The sequence below is a fragment of the Pteropus medius genome, unplaced genomic scaffold (assembly GCF_902729225.1).
Source record: "Pteropus medius unplaced genomic scaffold, Ma_sr-lr_union100, whole genome shotgun sequence".
Classification (NCBI taxonomy): Eukaryota; Metazoa; Chordata; class Mammalia; order Chiroptera; family Pteropodidae; genus Pteropus; species Pteropus medius.
This window is the reverse complement of record NW_024346050.1, coordinates 24,180-49,438: the sequence shown is the minus strand read 5'-3', so window position 1 is coordinate 49,438 and position 25,259 is coordinate 24,180. Positions and strand designations below refer to the sequence as shown.

The 25,259-nt window shown below is 41.1% G+C and overlaps 1 protein-coding gene across 5 annotated transcripts; it reads left to right on the top strand.

The window, feature by feature from the left end:
• The first annotated feature begins 732 nt into the window (after positions 1 to 732).
• On the top strand, positions 733 to 25,259 carry LOC120612431 (melanoma antigen preferentially expressed in tumors-like). 5 transcript variants are annotated; one of them, XM_039874861.1, is made up of 5 exons: positions 733 to 1,185; positions 2,004 to 2,108; positions 21,643 to 22,076; positions 22,544 to 23,149; positions 23,980 to 25,259. In XM_039874861.1, the coding sequence occupies exons 3-5, from the start codon at positions 21,787 to 21,789 to the stop codon at positions 24,323 to 24,325; spliced, it is 1,242 nt and encodes a 413-aa protein (XP_039730795.1). In that variant the 5' UTR covers positions 733 to 1,185; positions 2,004 to 2,108; positions 21,643 to 21,786; the 3' UTR covers positions 24,326 to 25,259. The 5 variants fall into 5 exon arrangements, with proteins under 5 accessions (XP_039730795.1, XP_039730793.1, XP_039730797.1 ...); XM_039874859.1 differs by lacking the exons at positions 733 to 1,185; positions 2,004 to 2,108 and adding exons at positions 20,033 to 20,585; positions 20,699 to 20,852; XM_039874863.1 differs by lacking the exons at positions 733 to 1,185; positions 2,004 to 2,108 and adding an exon at positions 20,033 to 20,852 and having other exon boundaries at positions 23,980 to 24,178; positions 24,393 to 25,259.

Sequence of the window (25,259 nt, the reverse complement as noted above, 5' to 3'; positions counted from 1 at the left end):
GAAGCAAAAAAGCCCCAAAAGTACGATCAAATACTGACTGGCATAACGGAAAATGTAAGACTGATATGGTAAGGCGACCAGAATATCTGGGCGTAGGCTGTTACAGGAAAACACATAGCGGCATGAGGGCATGCTCAGTGACTTCGCGTTAGAGAAACAAAACAGAGGCTAGTGTGGCTGGAGTAAAACTGATTTCTTCGTTCAACACATATCCAAGACTTCATTGAGCCTGACGCTACTACAGGAAAGTGGCAGACGGTAATGAACAATAAACAAATATCTCTGCCCTCCCGGAATCTACATGTTTCCAGCATGGCAAATGGACAATTAAAAACAAAAAAAAAAAAACAAAAACAAAAACATAAACAGACCCCAGCACAGGAATAAAATATATTGTAGTCAAAGGTGGTAAATAGTGTGAAAAAGAAAAAGACACAAATATGGAAGATGTGGAATCCGGACTGTGAAGTGAGGGTGAAAAACACTTATTAGCTATCCCTGTCATTGATAGGATGATTATTGGACGGGTGGGAGTTTTCTCCTTTGTGCTGCTTTCGTCAGGTGTCCATGCAAATGCTGTGATGGCTTCGCTACCCAGAGGTCAGAACTCATTTTCCTATCTTTGGCGGGGCTCGACTCCTTCTTTACTGTGTTCGAGCACCCGGAACACTATAATGTCTGACAGCTTTTCTCATCCAGTGGCCACTCACTTTTAAGTAAACATATGCTGCGTAGCTGACAAATTTACACGTTAGTTCTCTGGGTTTGACACCCGGCCTGATAGAGCCCCGGGCTGGACAGCGCACAGATTACGCACAGAGACTGCGCGCCCCACTCCCCACCTTGCATTCAAGGGGGAGGGGGGTCAAAGCCCGTAGGGCTCAGCGTAATCACAACCTTTTCACCCCTGCGGAATCCTCCAGGACTCGGTTCCTCGGGGCGGGTCAGGAGTCTGGTCCCACCTCCCAGGACAGAGCTGATTGAGCGAAAGGAGGGGTCAGCTGACCAAAGCTGCACCAATCGCAGTCCTCGCGGGGCTGCTCGACTTCGAGAAGGAACCGTTAGTCGCCGGGCGCTAGACTGAGCGGCCCTTTTTGGGGGCGAGCTTCGGAGGTAAAGTAATGGGCTCTCGCTGCTGAGGTCGTGGGTGGGTGCCAAGCTTTGTCCATCTCTTCTTCGAACCAGGTAAATTACAACAGTATCCTTTCTACAGGTTACACCCATATTTGCCGAAAGGATCCAAGGTCAAGGTTCGGTTTAATGAAAAGGCAATCCAAGTGGATTGCTCACCAGAACCATTGCCCTGTCCACCCTGTATGCGTCCTCCAGCCTCTCGTGGGATTCGCTTTAATCGAATGGCCGATCATGTCACGCTCTCCCTTTAAAATCCCTCGAGCAGCCTTTTCTCTCCGGAAAAAAAAAAAAATCATGTTGCTCCTTTGCGTGTGAGTTTTGTTTCGGGTTGGTTTTCACATCCCAGACTTTAAATTGTACACCCTGAATTGGAGACAGTATGCATATCCCCATTGTATTTCATTTCCTGTATACGTAAACGTGCTTTTCTCTTCTGAGGAGCAAGTAAATACTCATCGACATCTTGGCGATGTCGGCAGTTTCGTTTATTGCAGTGGGCTCCTTGAAGCAGTTTGAACTCCTTTTTTAATGGATGATGCGCTGTGAGCTTTTATGCATCTTTCTATTCGTCCTCCTCACTCTATTTTATAAGGTTAACCTGTTACTGAGCAGTGTCATTTATGGAATAAGCCTTCCGTTAACCACCGATGTTGTCATTTTTCTTTATTTTGAAATAATTAAGACCTACAGAAAGGTTGCAAAAAATAGTTCAGAAAGTCTTCGCGCATATGTCCTTGACGTTAACATCTCACCTGCCGTAGGTGGGTGATCAGAATTAGGAGATTAACGTCGATGCAGTAGTATTAACCGATCTAGTTACTTTCTGTGAATTTCACTGTTGTCCTACTGCTGCCCCTTTCCTTTTCCAGGACCCAGGTCACCGCATTGTGTTTGGCCATCATTTCTCCTCAAGCTCCTCTGAACTGACAGTTAGTCAGTCTTCTGGCTCTCTCACAACCCTGTTGAAGATACTGGTCAAGTATTTTATTGAATGTTTGTCCGTTTCGGTGTGTCTCGTTTTTCCTTATGATTGGATTGGAGTTATACACCTTTGGCAAGACCGCCTATTTTGTTCTCCAGCCCTCCTCTCCCATGCTGATGGAGGGATTTCCGCCCTAGTGTTATGGGGGTGGCTGAACACGGGACACAAGATGCACAGCAGTTTATCAGTACCATTTACTCACGGCTTAGTGGAGGGGAACATTGCAGGGCAGGTAGAGCCTCACAGGTGCTGCCCTCTGGAAGAGAGTGCACAGGCAGAGGGGGTGCGGGACGGTCTGTGTAGTAAGGAGAGGATGAAGGGCCCCTTGGTTCACGTGGGAGGGTGTGACTGGCCTATTTGAATAATTCTGTGAGCTGGTAGGGAACTGAATCCCGCTACACGGGGATCAGCAGGCACCGTGCCTAGGTCCCATGATGAGGGCTGTTTGGCAAGGAGACCTTCTCTGTGGGAGCACAGTAGGCAAGGAGATCTGCGCTTAGGCCATTTCCACCCCTCTGGGTATTCCCAAGATGTCAGGTCGCGTGTATTGTTGGCCCTTAATAGCACAATGCTGCAAAAGTGATTGTATTTCCTTCTCAGTGCATCATGTTCAGGATGTTTATGTGTTGTATTACTGACGATCATCTTCTTGATCACTTATTAAAGGTGTTGGCATTTATGGTGCTCCATTGTAACGGTTCTATATTCCCAATTGTAAGTAATCCTCATTGCGTAGGAGACACTCGAAAATGGAAAAATCCTGTTTCTTCTCAGACTCTTACTCACTACTTTTGGAATCCGTCTGGGGATCTCGACGACAACAGTTGACACCTAATGGCGCCTTTATGCTTCCCTCATTGCTACAACATTCGTTCATAGGCATCCTCCTGAAGAGCTGTCCGTTCTCCCCTATTTAGTTATAAATCTTTAAATTATCAATAAGAATTATGTCGTAAAATGTAATTCAGATTACTGATTCCAACAATTCACTCCCATAACGTGTATCAATCTTGGCTCATTTGTAACTGTGAGTTATAATCTAATTACACTTGACCTTTCCACCACACAGGTTTGAACTACGTTTCTCCACTGGTAGGCAGGGCCACCTAAACACAGATTTTTTTTTTTTCTTACACTAAATAGGGTAGGCCCTTCCTACCCGTGGGTTTCGCATCCGCCGATTCAACCAAGCACAGATCGAAAACGGTATTTTCGCGTTGTCAGTCGTGGTTTCCCATCCGGGGGTTGGTTGAGCTGCCGGTTTTTAGGGCCCACCGTAGTCAAGTTTTGGGGCAGTCGGAAGTTATGCCTGGGATTTCGACTATGCCAGGGTGGCGGTCCTGTCCCGTGCTTTGTTCACATGTGAGCTGTATATCATCATTTATTTCCTTCCTTGAATTGTCCTAGCTTTGGCCATTGGGAGCTCCTTTGGGTTAGACCTGTGTCCATTTGACATGGCCGTTTGGTTTTGTGTACACTTCCTTCCTCACCGGCCCCCTCTGATGGTCATGTTCTTCTTGTGTTTCTTCCCTCACCATAGTCCTGAAAATCAACCGCTCGTTTAAGGAGCCCTGGTTCCTCTTCCTGGAGAACGACATTTAGAAAGCTATAGCTCCGTGTGTGTCCATTGCTACTGGGGCTTCATCGCTGCTACGCCCTCACCATCAACAAAGGTAGGAAATATTTTGCGCGTATATCATCCTGCTCATAGATGCATCTACATTCATATCTTTACCATCCTGTAGGTGTCGATATTAAAAGCTATACTTATACTTCTGATTTCAGTGCATCCTAGACTTATGTGTAACTTCTTTCTCTGACCTCGGTCCTCGTTATTTACGCTAATTACGTATTGGTCCATTTCCGGTGACAACATGGAGGAGTTGTCGAAATGCTAAGCAATGCCCCTGTGAGAAACAGATTTACTGCCTTGTATTTGTGTACAGTTCTCATTGTCTCTAGCCTCAGAGGATGCAATCAAAATACTGTTTTCCCAAGTTTCTGAGCTTGGCACTTTCCATCCTCACCTCTTCAGTGTGGTTAAGATATCCATTTGTAACACAGTTAGGTTAATCTGCTGGTGTTTGCATTTGAGTTTAGGTCCCCCCACTTCCTGGTTGACGTTAACCGTTTATTTAATTTCGGAGCATGTGATACCTTACGGTTATTCAGAGAGTCGGGGTTATACAAAAGTGTGTACTCAGAGAAGTCATTTCTTCCTCAGCCCTCTACCCGTTTCACATTTGCAACATTTTCCCACTCTTTTCCAACCCTCCCCCGTAGATGACCAGGCTCTCTCATTTCTGGCCTAAACTTTCTTGTATGTATTTTGCAGAAATGAGAAGATACAGGAGGTTTCTTATATTCTCTTGTTTCTTAAATGAAGGATATAGCATCCTGCACATACTCCTTTGCCCTTTTTCTTTTTCACTTAATTGCATTCCGGAAAATCACTCTTGAACTTTCCATCGAGGGCTTCATCTTTCTTTTCGGCAGCTGCATTGGACTCTGTTGTCTGGTTGTATCCCTCACATTCAATCAGTCGCCTGTGTATGGGCATTGCCGCTGTTTTCAACATTTTGTGATAACAAACAATGCTGAGCAGGGAATAACATTAGGCGTAAATATGTTGGCATAGGTGGAATTACCTTTCCAAAAAATACATTCCCAGTAGTGGGATACTTGGGCAAAAGTTCAGTGCATGGTTAGTTTTGGTAGGTACTTTCCAAATTTTGGTAGGTATTTTAGTTTTGGTAGGTATTTTCCAAATTTCTCTCCAGAAGGTTGTACAGGTTTTCATTCCCACTGCCAAAGCATCAGAGTGCTTACCCCACGGCCTCCCTAACAGAAAGTGTTGCCCTACTTTTAAATCTCTGTTCGAAGGGGCAGCAGAGAAATGTTATCTTGCTTTGTTTTAATATGCATTTGTGTAGATGCGAGTAAGATATCACTCATCACGTGTCTGAGGAGCGTCTTATATATTTTTTTTTTCTGAATCATCTGGTGATGACGTGCCTTTCTTTTTCTATAGCATTTTTAGCCCTTTGTCCTTCAGTATTTAAGAATTCTGTATATATATTTGTGATATTATCCATTTGTCCGGTGTGTATGCTGTAAATAATTTATTCCAGTTTCTCAGTTGACTTTTGTTTTACTTAGGATGTGTTTGCCATAAATTTTCTTTAAGAAAACTTGTGTAGTCAAATCGATCAGTCTTTCCTTACCTTGCCTCTGGAATTTGAGCCACAGTTAGAAGGCCGTTCTGTATACTAAGGTTTTAGAAGAATTCTGCCTTTTTGTCTTCAAGAACTTGTTATGGTTTCACTTGCTATCTGTAAATCCCTCGACCACTTGCAGTTTATTTTTTGTATGGTGTGTGATATAGATCTCCGTTTACCTGCCCTCCCCATTATCTCAATCGTTCCAGCACCCTTAATAATTGTCCGTCTTTGCCCCTGTGATCTGATATGACCTTTTAACATGTGCTAAAATTTGCATCTGCTTGGGTGCATTTCTGGGGTTTCCGTTCTGTTCCCAAACCGGGCTATTTACCTTCTCATACGAGTTCCACGGAGCTGGGATGACAGAAGCTTTATAAGGTGCCCTAACATCTGGCGTCATTACGCCTGTGGCAGAGGTTTTCTTTTCAACTTTTATCCTGGCAATTCTTGCATTTCAAAAAAATTCATACGACCCTCGTATCAACTTGTCTAACTCCATATCACAGTTTGTTGATATTTTCGATATTCTTTTCAATTCGTACATGAACTTAGGGAGAATTGACCTCTTTCTAATGTTGAGTTATATCCAAGTATGATGAATGTGTCTTTGCCTCTATTCAAGGTTCCTTCTGTGTCATTCAGGAGTGCTTTTTAAATTTTGTGTAGATGTTCTCATTAAGTTTACTCGTATGCATTTAATCTTTTTCGTTGCTATTGCATCTGGGTTTTTCTCTAACCTAGTATTAAGTTCACTCATTCTTATTCTTTCGTTTTTAGTCATGAAGTCTTTAGTGCTCTGAATTTGCCACTGATCACTGCTTGAAATGTATGCCATGGATTTGCTATGTAGATATTTATTACCATTTCTTTTAATCATTTCTGTAACTTCGTATACCATCTCCTTTTTAAGTGAACATTTTTCAGTCAGAGTCTTTCTTATTTTTGGTTAATTGGGGTAACATTGGTTAATACAATTATATAATTTTCAGGTGTACATCATCATTCGGTATCTGTATGTGCCATTGTGCGTTTACCACCCAAAGTCCAGTTTCCTTAAGCTACCATATATTTGATCCGCTTACCGACTTCACCCTCCTCCTAAATCCTATATTTGACCCACTTTACCCCGTCTGCCTTCCTCCACTTCCCCCACCCCACTAGTACCCACTAGTGTATAGTCTTCTGTTAACCACTAGCCTGTAGTCCATGTCCATGAGTCTCTGTTTGTTTGTCCTGCTCATTTGTTGCTTTTAGGTTTATATCCCACATAATTATCTCGCGGTCCATCCATGTTGTTGCAAATGGCAGTATTTCACCTCTTCTTATGGCTGAGTAATGAGTAATCTTCCATTGCATATATGTACCACAGCTTCTTCAGCTAGTCCTCTATCTCTAGGACAGTTCGGTTGCTTCCATTTCATGGCCACTGTGAATAATGCCGCTATGCACATCAGTGCACAAATATCTTTTTGGATATGGGTTTTCAAGTCTTTGGGGTAAATACCCTGTAGAAGGATTGCTGGGTCATATGGTAGATGAATTCTCAGTTGTTTGAGGCACGTCCATACTGTTTTCCATAGTAGATATACCAACTTGCAGTTCCACCAGCGGTGGATAAGGGTTCATTTTTCTCCGCATCCTCTGCAACGTTTGTTCTTACTTATCCTGTTGATTATAGCTATTCAAACAGGTGTGAGATGGTATCACATTGTGCTTTTGACTTGCATTTCCCTAAGAGCTCGTGATGTGGAGCATCTTTTCATATGTTTGTTGGCCATTTGTATGTCTTCTTGGGAGAAGTGTCTGTTTAGGTCCTCTGCCAATTCTTTGGTTAGATCATTTGTTTTATGTGTGTGTGTGTTTGTGTAACTGTTGTAATTGAGTTTATCTGTTCTTTGTATATTTTGGATATTAGGCCCTGATCGGAGGTGTTGCTTGCAAATATGTTTTCCCATTCGGATGGTTGTCTCTTTATGTTGTTGACGATTTCTTTTACTGAGCAGAAGTATTTTTGTTTGATGTAGTCCCATTCATTTATTTTAGTTTGTACTTCCTTTTCTTTTGAGGAGAAATACATACAATCCTCTTTAAGTCCAAGTTCCTTAAGTTTAGATCCTATGTTTTCTTCTACACATTTTATTATTTCCGGTCTTATATTTAGATTCTTAATCTGTTTGTAATTAATTTTGGTGTGTGGTGACGGGCATCAGTCTAGTTTCATTCTTTTGCAGGTGGCTTTCCAGTTTTCTCAGCACCATTTATTGAAGAGGCTTTCCTTCCTCCACTGTATGTTTTTGGCTTCTTTGTCGTAAATGATTTGCTCATTCAGATATGGGATTGCTTCCGGACTCTCGGTTCCGTTCCACTGGTCCTTGTATCTGTTTTGCTGACAATACCTTGGCGTTTTGATTACTGTCGCTTTGTTGTATAATTTGAAGACGGGCAGAGTGATACCTCCAGCCTCGTTCATTTTTCTCAGTACGGCTTTGGAAATTTGGGGTCTTTTGTGCTTCCATACGAATCTCATGATTTTTTTGTTTTATTTTTTTAAAAAATGCCGATGAGATTTTGATGGCGATTGCATTAAATCTGTATAATGCTTTAGGTAATGTGGTCATTTTAACTTTATATGGGCATTGCCGCTGTTTTCAACATTTTGCGATAACAAACAATGCTGAGCAGTGAATAACCTTAGGTGTAAATATGTTTGCACAGGTGGAATTACCTTTCCAAAAAAATACATTCCCAGTAGTGGGATACTTGGGCAAAAGTTCAGTGCATGGTTAGTTTTGGTAGGTACTTTCCAAATTTTGGTAGGTATTTTAGTTTTGGTAGGTATTTTCCAAATTTCTCTCCAGAAGGTTGTACAGGTTTTCATTCCCACTGCCAAAGCATCAGAGTGCTTACCCCACGGCCTCCCTAACAGAAAGTGTTGCCCTACTTTTAAATCTCTGTTCGAAGGGGCAGCAGAGAAATGTTATCTTGCTTTGTTTTAATATGCATTTGTGTAGATGCGAGTAAGATATCACTCATCACGTGTCTGAGGAGCGTCTTATATATTTTTTTTTTGTAAATCATCTGGTGATGACGTGCCTTTCTTTTTCTATAGCATTTTTAGCCCTTTGTCCTTCAGTATTTAAGAATTCTGTATATATATTTGTGATATTATCCTTTTGTCCGGTGTGTATGCTGTAAATAATTTATTCCAGTTTCTCAGTTGACTTTTGTTTTACTTAGGATGTGTTTGCCATAAATTTTCTTTAAGAAAACTTGTGTAGTCAAATCGATCAGTCTTTCCTTACCTTGCCTCTGGAATTTGAGCCACAGTTAGAAGGCCGTTCTGTATACTAAGGTTTTAGAAGAATTCTGCCTTTTTGTCTTCAAGAACTTGTTATGGTTTCACTTGTTATCTGTAAATCCCTCGACCACTTGCAGTTTATTTTTTGTATGGTGTGTGATATAGATCTCCGTTTACCTGCCCTCCCCATTATCTCAATCGTTCCAGCACCCTTAATAACTGTCCGTCTTTGCCCCTGTGATCTGATATGACCATTTAACATGTGCTAAAATTTGCATCTGCTTGGGTGCATTTCTGGGGTTTCCGTTCTGTTCCAAAACCGGGCTATTTACCTTCTCATACGAGTTCCACGGAGCTGGGATGACAGAAGCTTTATAAGGTGCCCTAACATCTGGCGTCATTACGCCTGTGGCAGAGGTTTTCTTTTTAACTTTTCTCCTGGCAATTCTTGCATTTCAACAAAATTCATATGACCCTCGTATCAACTTGTCTAACTCCATATCACAGTTTGTTGATATTTTCGATATTCTTTTCAATTCGTACATGAACTTAGGGAGAATTGACCTCTTTCTAATGTTGAGTTATATCCAAGTATGATGAATGTGTCTTTGCCTCTATTCAAGGTTCCTTCTGTGTCATTCAGGAGTGTTTTTAAATTTTGTGTAGATGTTCTCATTAAGTTTACTCGTATGCATTTAATCTTTTTCGTTGCTATTGCATCTGGGTTTTTCTCTAACCTAGTATTAAGTTCACTCATTCTTATTCTTTCGTTTTTAGTCATGAAGTCTTTAGTGCTCTGAATTTGCCACTGATCACTGCTTGAAATGTATGCCATGGATTTGCTATGTAGATATTTATTACCATTTCTTTTAATCATTTCTGTAACTTCGTATACCATCTCCTTTTTAAGTGAACATTTTTCAGTCAGAGTCTTTCTTTTTTTTGGTTAATTGGGGTAACATTGGTTAATACAATTATATAATTTTCAGGTGTACATCATCATTCGGTATCTGTATGTGCCATTGTGCGTTTACCACCCAAAGTCCAGTTTCCTTAAGCTACCATATATTTGATCCGCTTACCGACTTCACCCTCCTCCTAAATCCTATATTTGACCCACTTTACCCCGTCTGCCTTCCTCCACTTCCCCCACCCCACTAGTACCCACTAGTGTATAGTCTTCTGTTAACCACTAGCCTGTAGTCCATGTCCATGAGTCTCTGTTTGTTTGTCCTGCTCATTTGTTGCTTTTAGGTTTATATCCCACATAATTATCTCGCGGTCCATCCATGTTGTTGCAAATGGCAGTATTTCACCTCTTCTTATGGCTGAGTAATGAGTAATCTTCCATTGCATATATGTACCACAGCTTCTTCAGCTAGTCCTCTATCTCTAGGACAGTTCGGTTGCTTCCATTTCATGGCCACTGTGAATAATGCCGCTATGCACATCAGTGCACAAATATCTTTTTGGATATGGGTTTTCAAGTCTTTGGGGTAAATACCCTGTAGAAGGATTGCTGGGTCATATGGTAGATGAATTCTCAGTTGTTTGAGGCACGTCCATACTGTTTTCCATAGTAGATATACCAACTTGCAGTTCCACCAGCGGTGGATAAGGGTTCATTTTTCTCCGCATCCTCTGCAACGTTTGTTCTTACTTATCCTGTTGATTATAGCTATTCAAACAGGTGTGAGATGGTATCACATTGTGCTTTTGACTTGCATTTCCCTAAGAGCTCGTGATGTGGAGCATCTTTTCATATGTTTGTTGGCCATTTGTATGTCTTCTTGGGAGAAGTGTCTGTTTAGGTCCTCTGCCAATTCTTTGGTTAGATCATTTGTTTTATGTGTGTGTGTGTTTGTGTAACTGTTGTAATTGAGTTTATCTGTTCTTTGTATATTTTGGATATTAGGCCCTGATCGGAGGTGTTGCTTGCAAATATGTTTTCCCATTCGGATGGTTGTCTCTTTATGTTGTTGACGATTTCTTTTACTGAGCAGAAGTATTTTTGTTTGATGTAGTCCCATTCATTTATTTTAGTTTGTACTTCCTTTTCTTTTGAGGAGAAATACATACAATCCTCTTTAAGTCCAAGTTCCTTAAGTTTAGATCCTATGTTTTCTTCTACACATTTTATTATTTCCGGTCTTATATTTAGATTCTTAATCTGTTTTTAATTAATTTTGGTGTGTGGTGACGGGCATCAGTCTAGTTTCATTCTTTTGCAGGTGGCTTTCCAGTTTTCTCAGCACCATTTATTGAAGAGGCTTTCCTTCCTCCACTGTATGTTTTTGGCTTCTTTGTCGTAAATGATTTGCTCATTCAGATATGGGATTGCTTCCGGACTCTCGGTTCTGTTCTACTGGTCCTTGTATCTGTTTTGCTGCCAATACCTTGCCGTTTTGATTACTGTCGCTTTGTAGTATAATTTGAAGACGGGCAGAGTGATACCTCCAGCCTCGTTCATTTTTCTCAGTACGGCTTTGGAAATTTGGGGTCTTTTGTGCTTCCATACGAATCTCATGATTTTTTTGTTTTATTTCTTTAAAAAATGCCGATGAGATTTTGATGGCGATTGCATTAAATCTGTATAATGCTTTAGGTAATGTGGTCATTTTAACTTTATATGGGCATTGCCGCTGTTTTCAACATTTTGCGATAACAAACAATGCTGAGCAGTGAATAACCTTGGGCGTAAATATGTTTGCATAGGTGGAATTACCTTTCCAAAAAATACATTCCCAGTAGTGGGATACTTGGGCAAAAGTTCAGTGCATGGTTAGTTTTGGTAGGTACTTTCCAAATTTTGGTAGGTATTTTAGTTTTGGTAGGTATTTTCCAAATTTCTCTCCAGAAGGTTGTACAGGTTTTCATTCCCACTGCCAAAGCATCAGAGTGCTTACCCCACGGCCTCCCTAACAGAAAGTGTTGCCCTACTTTTAAATCTCTGTTCGAAGGGGCAGCAGAGAAATGTTATCTTGCTTTGTTTTAATATGCATTTGTGTAGATGCGAGTAAGATATCACTCATCACGTGTCTGAGGAGCGTCTTATATATTTTTTTTTTTCTGAATCATCTGGTGATGACGTGCCTTTCTTTTTCTATAGCATTTTTAGCCCTTTGTCCTTCAGTATTTAAGAATTCTGTATATATATTTGTGATATTATCCATTTGTCCGGTGTGTATGCTGTAAATAATTTATTCCAGTTTCTCAGTTGACTTTTGTTTTACTTAGGATGTGTTTGCCATAAATTTTCTTTAAGAAAACTTGTGTAGTCAAATCGATCAGTCTTTCCTTACCTTGCCTCTGGAATTTGAGCCACAGTTAGAAGGCCGTTCTGTATACTAAGGTTTTAGAAGAATTCTGCCTTTTTGTCTTCAAGAACTTGTTATGGTTTCACTTGTTATCTGTAAATCCCTCGACCATTTGCAGTTTATTTTTTGTATGGTGTGTGATATAGATCTCCGTTTACCTGCCCTCCCCATTATCTCAATCGTTCCAGCACCCTTAATAATTGTCCGTCTTTGCCCCTGTGATCTGATATGACCATTTAACATGTGCTAAAATTTGCATCTGCTTGGGTGCATTTCTGGGGTTTCCGTTCTGTTCCAAACCGGGCTATTTACCTTCTCATACGAGTTCCACGGAGCTGGGATGACAGAAGCTTTATAAGGTGCCCTAACATCTGGCGTCATTACGCCTGTGGCAGAGGTTTTCTTTTTAACTTTTATCCTGGCAATTCTTGCATTTCAACAAAATTCATACGACCCTCGTATCAACTTGTCTAACTCCATATCACAGTTTGTTGATATTTTCGATATTCTTTTCAATTCGTACATGAACTTAGGGAGAATTGACCTCTTTCTAATGTTGAGTTATATCCAAGTATGATGAATGTGTCTTTGCCTCTATTCAAGGTTCCTTCTGTGTCATTCAGGACTGTTTTGAAATTTTGTGTAGATGTTCTCATTAAGTTTACTCGTATGCATTTAATCTTTTTCGTTGCTATTGCATCTGGGTTTTTCTCTAACCGTGGTATTAAGTTCACTCATTCTTATTCTTTCGTTTTTAGTCATGAAGTCTTTAGTGCTCTGAATTTGCCACTGATCACTGCTTGAAATGTATGCCATGGATTTGCTATGTAGATATTTATTACCATTTCTTTTAATCATTTCTGTAACTTCGTATACCATCTCCTTTTTAAGTGAACATTTTTCAGTCAGAGTCTTTATTGTTTTTGGTTAATTGGGGTAACATTGGTTAATACAATTATATAATTTTCAGGTGTACATCATCATTCGGTATCTGTATGTGCCATTGTGCGTTTACCACCCAAAGTCCAGTTTCCTTAAGCTACCATATATTTGATCCGCTTACCCACTTCACCCTCCCCCTAAACCCTATATTTGACCCCTTTACCCCGTCTACCTTCCTCCACTTCCCCCACCCCACTAGTAACCACTAGTGTATAGTCTTCTGTTAACCACTAGCCTGTAGTCCATGTCCATGAGTCTCTGTTTGTTTGTCCTGCTCATTTGTTGCTTTTAGGTTTATATCCCACATAATTATCTCGCGGTCCATCCATGTTGTTGCAAATGGCAGTATTTCACCTCTTCTTATGGCTGAGTAATGAGTAATCTTCCATTGCATATATGTACCACAGCTTCTTCAGCTAGTCCTCTATCTCTAGGACAGTTCGGTTGCTTCCATTTCATGGCCACTGTGAATAATGCCGCTATGCACATCAGTGCACAAATATCTTTTTGGATATGGGTTTTCAAGTCTTTGGGGTAAATACCCTGTAGAAGGATTGCTGGGTCATATGGTAGATGAATTCTCAGTTGTTTGAGGCACGTCCATACTGTTTTCCATAGTAGATATACCAACTTGCAGTTCCACCAGCGGTGTATAAGGGTTCATTTTTCTCCGCATCCTCTGCAACATTTGTTCTTACTTATCCTGTTGATTATAGCTATTCAAACAGGTGTGAGATGGTATCACATTGTGCTTTTGACTTGCATTTCCCTAAGAGCTCGTGATGTTGAGCATCTTTTCCTATGTTTGTTGGCCATTTGTATGTCTTCTTGGAGGAAGTGTCTGTTTAGGTCCTCTGCCAATTCTTTGATTAGATCATTTGTTTTTTTGTGCGTGTGGTTGTTGTAAGTGAGTTTATGAGTTCTTCGTATATTTTGGATATTAGGCCCTTATCAGAGGTGTTGCTTGGAAATATCTTTTCCCATTCGAATGGTTCTCTCTTTATGTTGTTGACGATTTCTTTTACTGAGCAGAAGCTTTTTAGTTGGATGTAGTCCCATTCATTTATTTTAATTTGTACTCCCTTGCTTTTGTGGAGAAATACATAAAATCCTTTCTAAGTCCGAGTTCCTTAAGTTTAGATCCTGTGCTTTCGTCTATGCATTTTATTATTTCCGGTCTTATATTTAGGTTCTTAATCTGCTTTTAATTAATTTTGGTGTGTGGTGACGGGCATCAGTCTAGTTTCATTCTTTTGCAGGTGGCTTTCCAGTTTTCTCAGCACTATTTATTGAAGAGGCTTTCCTTCCTCCACTGTATGTTTTTGGCTTCTTTGTCGTAAATGATTTGCTCATTCAGATATGGGATTGCTTCCGGACTCTCGGTTCTGTTCTACTGGTCCTTGTATCTGTTTTGCTGCCAATACCTTGCCGTTTTGATTACTGTCGCTTTGTAGTATAATTTGAAGTCGGGCAGAGTGATACCTCCAGCCTCGTTCATTTTTCTCAGTACGGCTTTGGCAATTTGGGGTCTTTTGTGCTTCCATACGAATATCATGATTTTTTGTTTTATTTCTTTAAAAAATGCTGATGAGATTTTGATGGAGATTGCATTAAATCTGTATAATGCTTAGGTAATGTGGTCATTTTAACTATGTTGATTCTTCCAATCCAGAAGCACGGAACATCTTTCCATTTTTTTATATCTTCTTTGATTTCTTTGAATAAGGTTTTGTAGTTTCCATTATATAGGTCCTTCACATGTTTCATGAGATTTATTCCTAGGTATTTTATTCTATTTTTTGCAATTGCAAAAATAATTATTTTTTCCACTTCTTTTTCTGACACTTCATTATTAGAGTAGAGGAATGCTATGGATTTTTGAACGTTGATGTTGTATTCAGAGACTTCCCTGTGTTTGCTTATTGTTTCTAATAGTGTTCTTGTGGAGACTCTAGGGTTTTCTATATAGAGAATCATGTCATCGCAACTATGGATAGTATGACTTCTTTGTTTCCTAGTTAGATGCCTTCTATTTCTTTCTCTTGTCTAATTGCACTCACTAGGAAGTCGCATATTATATTGAATAACAGTGGCGATAGTGGACAGCCTTGCCTTGTTCTTGATCTTAGATGGAAGGTTTTTAGTTTTTCACCATTAAGGATAATGTTGGCTGAAGGTTTTTCATAGATGGCCTTTATTATGTTAAGGTTCTTTCCTTCTATACCGATTTTGTTAAGTGTTTTGATCATAAATGAATGCCGTATGTTGTTGAAGGCTTTTTCTGCATCTATCCGTATGATCATATGATTCTTATTTTTTAATTTGTTTATGTGGTGTATCACAGTAATTGATTTACGTATGTTGAGCCATCCCTCTGCCTCTGGGATGAAGCCCACTTAATTGTGTTGTATAATCTTTTTAATATGTTGTTGTATTCGGTTCGCTAGTATCTTATTTAGGATTTTTGCATCTGTGTTCATGAGAGATATTGGTCTCTACTGTGTGTGTGTGTGGGTGTGTGTGTATGTGTGTGTGTGTGTTTGTGTGTTTTACCAGGTTTTACTATCAGAGTAATATTGGCCTCATAAAATGAGTTGGGAAGTATTGCCTCCTCTTCAATTTTTTGGAAGAGATTGCGGAGAATAGGCATTAAATCTTCTTTGAATGTTTGGTGAAATTCACTGGTGAAGCCATCTGGTCCTGGAGTTTTTCTTTTGATATGTATTTGTTGATTGTTTCAATTTCCATACCGCTGAGAGGTCTATTTAGATTTTCCAGTTCTTCTTGATTCAGTCTAGGAATAGGTTGTATTCCTCTAAGTACTGGCCCATTTCTTCTAGGTTATTAAATTTGGTGCTAATTACTTTTTCATCGTATTCTTGTATGATCCTTTGTATTTCTGCAATGTCAGTCGCAAGTTTCCCTCTTTCATCCCTGATTTCGTTTATTTGTGTTCTTTCTCTGTTTTCTTTAGTGATTCTAACCAGAGGTTTGTTAATTTTATTAATCTTCTCAAAGAACCAGCTCTTTGTGGCACTTATTTTTTCTGTCGTTTTTTATGTTTTGCTCGTTTGTATTCAATTTCAATTATTTCTGCTCTAGTTTTAATGATTTCTTTCCTTCTGCTGACTTTAGGCTTCATTTGTTCTTCCTTATCTAGTTTTTTTTAAGATGAGGCGTTAGGTGGTTTCTTCGGGCTCGTTCTTGTTTTTGGAAATAGGACTGTGATGATAGGATCTTTCCTCTTATGACCGCTTTTGCCGTGTCCAAAAGTTTTGATATTTTGTACTATCATTATTCTCTGTTTCTATGTATCTCTTGATCTCTCTTTTTATTTCTTCTGTGACCTAGTTATTCTTCATTGGCATGTGGTTTAATCTCTATGTATTTGTGGTTCTTTCTGAATTCGTTCTGCAGTTGTTCTCTAGTTTCAAAGCATTATGATCAGAGAACATGGTTTGTATGATTTCAACCCTCTTATATTTGTTGAGGTTGTCTCTGTGTCCCCGTATGCGGTCGATTCTTGAAAATGTTCCATGTGCACTAGAGAAGAATACATAAGCAGCTCATTTGGGATGGAAAGCTCTGTCCATGACAATTCTTCCCAGTTGGTCTAATGTGTCATTTAAGGATGTTATTTCCTTATTGATTTTCTGTTTGGATGAACTGTCCATATCTGACAGTGGGGTATTTAGGTCCCCTACTACGATAGTGTTTTGCTCTGTTTCTGCCTTTACTTTGGTTAGTAATTGCTTTACACATTTTGGGGCTCCCCGCTTGGGAGCCTAGATATTAATAAGTGTTATGTCTTTTGGGGGCATGATTCCCTTTATCATGATGAAGTGTCCCTCGGTATCTTTCTTTCACAGTTTTCTTTTGAAGTCTATTTTGTCTGATATTAGTACCGCTATTCCCACTTTTCTCTGAATGCCATTTGCTTGAAATATGATTTCCCACCCTTTCACTTTGAGACTGTATATATTTTTGGAGCTGAGATGTGTCTCCTGGAGGCAGGATGTAGTTGGGTTTTGTTGTTTGATCCATTCTGCAACTCTGTGCTTTTTTATTGGTGAGTTCAGTCCATTTACATTTAGGGTGATGATTGAAATACGACGTCTTCTTATAGCCATTTTATCTTTTGTTTTCTAGTAGCTCGGTGTGTTTCCATTGCTTCCTTGTCTTGTGTTTCTGTTTTTTTTTTTTTTTGGTTGCATTTCGTGAGTTTTCCCGGTGGTCCTTCTTGCTTTAAGTTATATACAACAGTTCTGAATCATTGGCGTTTAGTTACCGTTATGAATATGTAAAGGGTACTTATGTATATACAGTCGTCCATTTTCTTCTGTGCGTGCCTTATCTCCATTCCCCTTTGCGAATTTGGATCTTTGAATCCCCCCATTTTCAGCCACTGTTTTCTCAGTTTATTCTTATGTATGCTGAACATTCATTACTATGTTGTTATAACAATTCTCTTCTTATTATTTAAGCTTATAATGCCCTGTTGTTAGTAAGGGTTGCACTCTTCTGCTTCTATCTGCTCGACAGTCACTTTACTCCTAATTATGTATTTTTTTTTTCTCATTTTGTTTTAGGTCAACTGACCCCTTTTAGTATTTTCTGTAGTGCAGGCCTCGTAGTGGAGAATTCCCTCATTTTTCTTATGTCTGGAAAGGTCTTAATTTCTTCCTTCATATTTAAAGGAAAGCTGGATACATTATTCTAGGCTGGTAGTTCCTTTCACTTAATAGTTTAAATACTTGATTCCTTTCCTTTCTGACTTGTAAGGTTTATGCTGAGAAGTCCAAAGATAATCTAATGGGTTCACCTTTATAAGTTACCGTTTTTTTCTCCCTGGCCGCCTTGAGAATTCTGTCTATGTCATTGACTTTTGATAATTTTAGTACGATGTGTCTTGGTGAAGGCCTTTTGGGTTGAGATAATTGGGTGTTCTGTCGACTTCTTGAATTCCAAGCTCCAGCTCATTCCTTAGATTTGGGAAATTCTCGTCAACTCTTTGTCCGAAAATGCTTTCTAATCCCTGTTCCTTTCCCTCACTTTCGATGATGCCCATTATTCTCATGTTTCCTCTCCTGATGGTATCAGCTAGTTCTTGAACTTCTCTTTGACTATTTTTCATTCTTCCGTTTCTCTCTTCTTCCTTCTGATTTGTTTCTAGATCTCTGTCCTCGATATCACTGATCCTTTCCTCCATTTGGTCGACTCTATTTCCCAAGCTTGCTATTTCAGTTTTCATCTCTTGCAGTGTGTTCTTCATCTCCAGAAAGTTCTATTTGGTTCTTTTTGAGGGTTTCAGTCTCCGTGCTCTGCTCATCTAGTCGTTTTTCCAATTCCTGAAATTGTTCATTTGAATTGTTTTGGATCTCAATGAGTTTATTTCAGAAGTACCATCAAGAATTCTCTGTCATTTAAGTTGCCTATTTCTATGTCTGTAAGCTTATTTTCTGGAGATTTTTCTCTTTCTTTCTGAGATGCCTTGTCATCTTGGTTGTTCATGGTGTTTACTGGACTGTTTCTCCGCCTGGGCATTAATGGAAGTGTATTCTGCTGATTTTCCAGAAAGATTTATTATATAAAGGTCTCTCTTTAGACTGCTGCAAAGAAGGCGCTTTTCTTTTGATTTCCAGTAGGTGGCGTCTAAGCCTCTTGGATTCCTGCTTTATGTAAAGTCTTAAGAACGCTTTCTAAATTTTCTTGTAGATATTTAATCACGCTCGCTACCCTCAGTTTCGGTCCCTGTTAGTGTCAGCGACAGTCTCAAGAGCGTTTGCTCAGATTCCCTTGGGGCTCCGCGGTATTTGGTCTCTGAGGGTATGGGGGGTGGCGCCATCTGGATCGGGTTTTGGGGGCTGGGAGCAGCGGCTCACCCAGGGTTTTGCAGTCGCGGCCGGAAAAATTCAGCCGTTGTTCTTCTGCGGTCCCGACCCGCTTCTCTGCTTTCTGCCCTGATGACTGGGCCCCATAGCCAGCCAGACAGGGTGAGCTCACAGCTATCCCAGGCAGAAACGTTCAGGGAACTGGTCGCTCGAACTTGCCGCTCCTTCTCCTCATCCCCTTCCCTCCTCCTCAGCGAGCTCCTGCGGCTGTGGGAGGCAGCATCTTTATTACTCCCAGTCCACCGCCGGACACCCGGGGTTCTGAACTGTGTTAGCTCTTACGCACAGATCCGACGCTCAGACGTGCCGTTGTGCAGTTTGGGTGTTTTTTGTCAAGGTTTAGATGTTCAGCTTATTGTTTGTTCAAAGGGAGAGAACTGAGGACGTCTCTGACTCTGCCATTTTTCCAAAGATGCCACAGTCACAGTCTTTAAAAAATTTCCTGGCGTAAAGGCCTTCCTCTTTTCAGGTTTTGTTACTAATTTTAATTTGGTAGCACGTGATTCGAGAAGATTGCCTATAATATTTCTACCTCATGTAAATTAATGATGTCATCTCTGAGATAATTACGATCAATTTTTGACATGAAATTATATTATCTCACCTCAGGATACACACACACACGCACACGCGCACACACACACACACATATTAGTTGACTTTACTGCTTATGGCCTTTAGACCTTCTATACCCTTACTCTTTTTCTATACCACATGATCTGTCTTGTACTGACAATGGTGTATTAAACCTCCCATCCTTACTGTGTTTTTATAGAAGTCCCTTTGCCTTTCTGCTTCTTAAAAGTGGTTGCTGTGTTCTTTGGTGTGTAAACACTCCTGTTCTCTCTTCGTTGTGAATCTTGGCTGTTGTTGTTAAGATTTTTTCTTGGTTGTGCTAATGCTTTATTAAAAGAATCATTTTTAACTACTTCTTTCTTTTTAAAATTGTATGGAATTACTGTGTGACATTGGTTAATGAGATTACGTAAGTTTCAAGGGTCCAATTTTATAGTATATCATCTGTATATTGCATTGTGTTGTCACCAACGAAAGACAGGTCTTCTTTCGTTCTGATCATTTTCCTATCTGGTCCATTCATTTGTTTGTTTCTTTCTTTCCCCAGTATCATTTAACGCTCATCTCCTGCGTTGTCTTGCAAAGTACATTGTACATTTTTCAATTCCTGTCACTTCTCTCATTTTTGGTTGCACAATTGATGTTTGTTTGTTTGTCTTTTTCGTGGCATTAAGCACCTTACAGTAAGTAGTCTTTCTGGCTTTCCCCCACCTTATTTTACTATTCGATGTAACATCCTCGCTACGAGATATTTTGCTGAAGTTTTCACTGTCGTCACATGTGAGATAACAATCCTAGTTCGTCTTTCAGAAGATTACTTGGCAAATATTGTCCAAAGAGGCATACAGTAAATATTTTCTGGTTGTGGGCCAAACTGTCTTTGTCACAACTACTCAACTTTGCCACTGTGGTGGAAAAGCATCCATACGCAATACATAAATGATGACCATGGCTTCGTTCCAATAATTCTTTCTTTACACATTCAAGCATCCGTTGACCAACGCTTGGCACATTGAGCCAGTGTTTGCAGACCTGTGCTGCAGTAGAATTCTCGGGAAGGCTAGGAGGTGCGGAATTTCCTAAGCTCCTCCATGGTGGAAAAGTGTTTCCACCATGGAGTCTGTGATAATTGAAAAACGCCCCAGCTGGATATAAAATGTTTACTGGAGACCTTCTTTTTGGTCCATTTCTGTGTTCGGATTTCTAAAATTATTCTGATTCAAGGTAGGTTTCATAATCCTTGCTCGAGTATAATTTATTCTGTTGACTTAGAGTCTCCTTCGACTTCGTGGTTGCCTAATACGGGTGACATTTTGTTTCCTCATCTTTTTGTGCAGTATTTTGTATGGAGTGCCCCTTCCTTTTCTTCATTTGTATGCTAATGGGTTCCTTCACAAGATTTCAAGGTTAACGATGCCATTTTCTGCCAGTACAGCAAAGTCCAGATCCTGTATTTCTTTTGTTTGTTTGTCTTGGTGATGGAGGGATAAGGTGAGAGTGCTCTGATTTTGTGGTCCCCTTGTGTCTGGCATGATTCTTAATGTTTCCCTTTTGTTTCCTTTACCAACTTCATTACCCGAGTGCAAAAGATGCTTTTATCTTTCTCTTTGCCTTTGTCCTTCCCTAGAGGATCTCTCTTTCAAAGACTGCACCTTGAAATCTCCCTCACCCACTTAAATGCTCATAGTTTTGAGTCCCTTCCCGTTAGGCCCTGCTCTCATCTTTCAGGACACCCGTTAGGTATTTTCAGACTTACTCTGTGCCTAGGCATACTGCCGTAATTTTTGGTCAACTTAAAGCTGCTAACCATCTTCCTTCATCTGTAGGTCTTGCAGCATTTCTCGGTCTGGCTTTGCTTGCCACAAAGCCTAGTGATGGGAGTGTGACAGATTGCGTGCTGGGATTTCATGAGTTTTCCTTTTTCACTCGCAAGTATTTTGAAGTTTTGGCATTCTCTATTTAAAAATAACGATGAGGGTGTGGCTTTTGTGTAGATTTACGTTTCTCGTCTTATTGGTTTGTATCCTTTGGGGAGGAAATATTGGGAGGATGCCAGCTAGGTGGTCCACATTGACTCCTGCCAATCTCACTTTAATTTCTATTGGAATTATATGCATAGGTGTGTAAACCATTTATATATGTATTTCTATACATATACACATATATATCTCTCAGAAGTTTCTGTACATGCATGTGTATACACACACATGCATGTGTATACACACACAGGTGTATACCCTTTGACACACAGATATCTATTTTTATTCTGTTGCTATTGCAGAGGTCGCAGGAGGTGGCGGTCGGATTCACTGTCCACTCGTTCAGTAAACATTTTCTCCATAGCTAACGTCGGAGGCAAAGAAGAGACTTTCGATATCGTCTCAGCGTTTCTAAATCCTCGACACCCTGAAGCAGGTTGACGAAAATGGAGCAAAAGGGCACAGCCACGCTGCTAGAGCTTGCTGCGAAGAGCCTGCTGAGTAATGAGCCTGCAGCTATCCACGCCCTGGAGGAACTCCCACGAGACCTCTTTGTTCCATTGTTCGGTGCTGCCTTCTTGGGTGGGCATACGAAGGTACTAAAGGAACTGGTGAGGGTTTGGCCCTTTTGCTGTCTCCATATCCGGACGTCATTTAGAGAAAAGTCATACTATGAAATCTTGGAAGCCATGATTGATGGTCTGCAGATCCTCCCTGCTCAGAACCCTTCCGCTCGGTAAGACTGTGTGTAGTCGAGATGTAATGAGTCAGCAGGAGGGTATGCTAGAGCCTGGGGCAGGGATTTTTCTAACAGTCTCCCAACAGTAGCCAACGGTGAATGCCGAAGATCTCTTTGGAGCTATTGGTGGAACACTTGGGTTCGCTTTCGTTACGCCAGTATCTTACAGAGTGGACTAGTGAATAGTAGAGGTGATCGAGGGTAGTATGGATGGATTTACTTCCTGAGTGTGATGACATGGTCGGAAGACTTGGACATAGAGACTGGGGAGGACCAGATTTGAAGAAATATGGGTTAAAGAGTGAAAGATGCTGAATTTGTATGGAAAGCACTTCTTGGTGATTGGTATATAGAATGCATGCCAGAATGAAAGGGTTCTGCCCCTGCTTCTCGTCATTGAGTTTGCTGAGTTGAATTTCATTTCAGCTAGTTCTCATGTGCCCTGTCTCCTCCTCTCCTCACAGGAGGCCAAAACTGAGGATCCTGGATTTAAGGCAGGACCTGGAGTGTGAGACAACATGCTCCGAGTTCCAGAAGAGGACCCCTTCCTGTTCTGAGTCTTGTATTTACTCTCAGCATTCCATCCTTAAAATGAAAGAGGCCCGCCAGCACAATGTCCAGGGCCTTGGGATTGTTCATTCAGAATCTGAGCCTCAGTCTGCCTGGGAACCTGTGGAATTGCTAGTGGACATTTCCATTAGTGGTACCTTGAGGAAGAATCAATTTCTTTCTTTCCTGCAGAGAAAAGTAGAGCAGAGCTTTGGTTCCTTGCATCTCTGCTGCAGAGGTTTGCAAATCGATAACATGTCTTCCGACAGAAGTATCCTGCGCCTTGTGGATATGGGATGCACTGATTACCTGGAAGTGAAAAATGCTGATCTGAGTGAAGTCACCACCCTTGTGTCTGAGATGATCCACCTGACCAGCCTTAGTCTGTTTAACATCCCAACGAAATCTTGCAAGGGGAGAAAGTTCAGAAATTTCCTCACCGGGCTTGAGCGGCTGGACAATCTCCAGGATATCAGCTTATCTTCCTTCTACCTGAAAAATCAGCTGCAAAAACTGCTCAGGTGAGGACGCAAGGAAGAACCTGGGTTCTCCGAACACACCATTGTTAAAACGGAAGAGACCATGCTTGGGTATTCATAAGCTCCTTGTAACCTCTTTCTCCTCCCACCTCAGCAGGGGCACTGCTGGGAGCCAGAAACTGGCCAGGCTCGGGAGAGGAACCTCCCAGTGAGGAGAAAGACAAGATTAGAGGAGGAAGCTGGGCTCACTCATTCAGTCGACCATACGCAGACACCATGAAATGTCTGTAAATGTAGTGGCGAAAGGCTCAGTCCTTCTCCTGTTGGAGTTCATAGCTCTCTAGAGAGGTAGAAGAAACGTTTCGATGGAGAAACATTTTATGCTCCAGCACTGAAGCACATCCCCATAGACTAGTCTGAATAGTTAACACTTGCAGTTCTTGTTGCTCCTGCATTATCCCCAAGGCCGAGACCCTGGACGGAGAACTCGTCTTCTGGGAGCTAGTCAAGGGAATTCCCGTTGACTGCTTTGCCGGACCCATCCTCACTTACTAAATGGAAAAGTTCCACCATTGACTGTGTTGTATATACTAAGCGTGTATATCTTTATTTCACTTAAAGTGTCCCACGACACGGTATAATAATTGCTGTTGTGCAGTATTTACAGATTTAAAACCTGTATCCCAGAGTGGAAAAGTCACTTTCTCAGGGTCACAGATCTACTCAGTCAGGCCCGAAAGTTCCCGTCGTGAAGGACTGTTACAAGATACAAATCCGTTTATTGTAGAGCCTTAGGGATTGGTACTTCTGGACTCCCTGCCCTGGCCCAATCCTCATTCTCCTGAAATGGCCTTTCTTTTTTCTCTCTACAGAGTCCTGCCTCCTGACATGGATACATTTTACCTATCTTCCTGTGGCCTTTCTAACAGAGATGTCACTGCCTTGTCCCAGAGCCCTCAGGCCACCCACATAATGCTGTTGGATCTCAGTAACAATGAGATAGTCTCGGAAGATTATGGGCCCTTCCAAACTCTGCTGGAGAACGTCTCAGGCACCCTGCAGCATCTGGAGGTAAATAATTGTCAGATAACTGATTCTGCTCTCTCTGCTGTCCTCCCAGCCCTGAGCCGCTGTACCCGCCTCCGTGTCCTGAGCTTTGTCCACAACCCCATTACAATGGCTATGCTCATTAGTCTTCTGCAGCAGTTAACATCTTGATGGAGCTGAAGCATGTGATTTATCCTATCCCTGTCCATTGCTATGAACAAAGGGCTTCTCGCAGCAGGTTGAACCGGCGGAAACTTGCCAAAGTGCAGGCCCAGTTGAAGGTGATGCTGCTGGCGGTACAGAGGGACGACATGAACTGGACTGCTTCTCATGAATGATTTCTACAGTGGAAGGAGTTGTCTCAACGCTGATGTTTGGCCATTAATTAAAGCATTCGGTGCTTCGCCTGAAACTCAAGTTTGTAGAGACTCAGATATAAAATTCTACTGCTCCAGGCATCTGGGGCTGGGAAGAATGGCAATGTAACTGACCTCTATAAAAGAAGAACTCTGAAAAGGAAGTAGAGGAATTGCAAGGTCCTGTGGATCTCTCGCCCATTGCCTTCAATGTCCTCCTCTGGCTGCTAATCACAGTGTTGGCTAAGCCAGAAAGGTGCATTATTCCCTATTTACGCTGAACGTGCCGTGTACCCACCTATGGGCCCTTGACACACGTCACATCAGTTGAAACACTTTCTGGATGTGGTAGCTGTCCAAACCAATAATTGTCCTCTCCAGGGTGCTGCAAACTTCTTGTACTTGTGATTGCCTTAAGATGCTTATGAGAAAGCATATGCAAGTAAAGGGAAACAAACAAGCTATCCTCACTACCTACCGATATCTTCCTCAGCGTGTTGGTGGTACCTGCTTTCCCAGGTCTCAGATCCCTGGTCAGTCAAACTTTAACCCAGACCATACACCTTCACCCAGTCAGTGTCCGTTATGATTTAGGTACTGTTTCAGGTGCTAGGACAGAGAAAGTCGCTGATCTCAAAGCACTCAGAGTACAGTGATGTTCTTATGATGTGTCAATTTCTCCACTCTTTCTTAAGGTATTTGCGGAAATTATTTTCCCGCCCCTCCCCACACAGCAGATGTTTTTGTTT

What these genes read in the sequence shown, in the direction of transcription:
- LOC120612431 (XM_039874861.1), top strand. Translation starts at nt 21,787, where the DNA reads ATGGAGCAAAAGGGCACAGCCACGCTGCTAGAGCTTGCTGCGAAGAGC. An exon ending in GCTCAGAACCCTTCCGCTCG is followed by an intron (nt 22,077 to 22,543) that starts GTAAGACTGTGT and finishes CTCTCCTCACAG; the next exon opens with GAGGCCAAAACTGAGGATCC. An exon ending in CAGCTGCAAAAACTGCTCAG is followed by an intron (nt 23,150 to 23,979) that starts GTGAGGACGCAA and finishes TTCTCTCTACAG; the next exon opens with AGTCCTGCCTCCTGACATGG.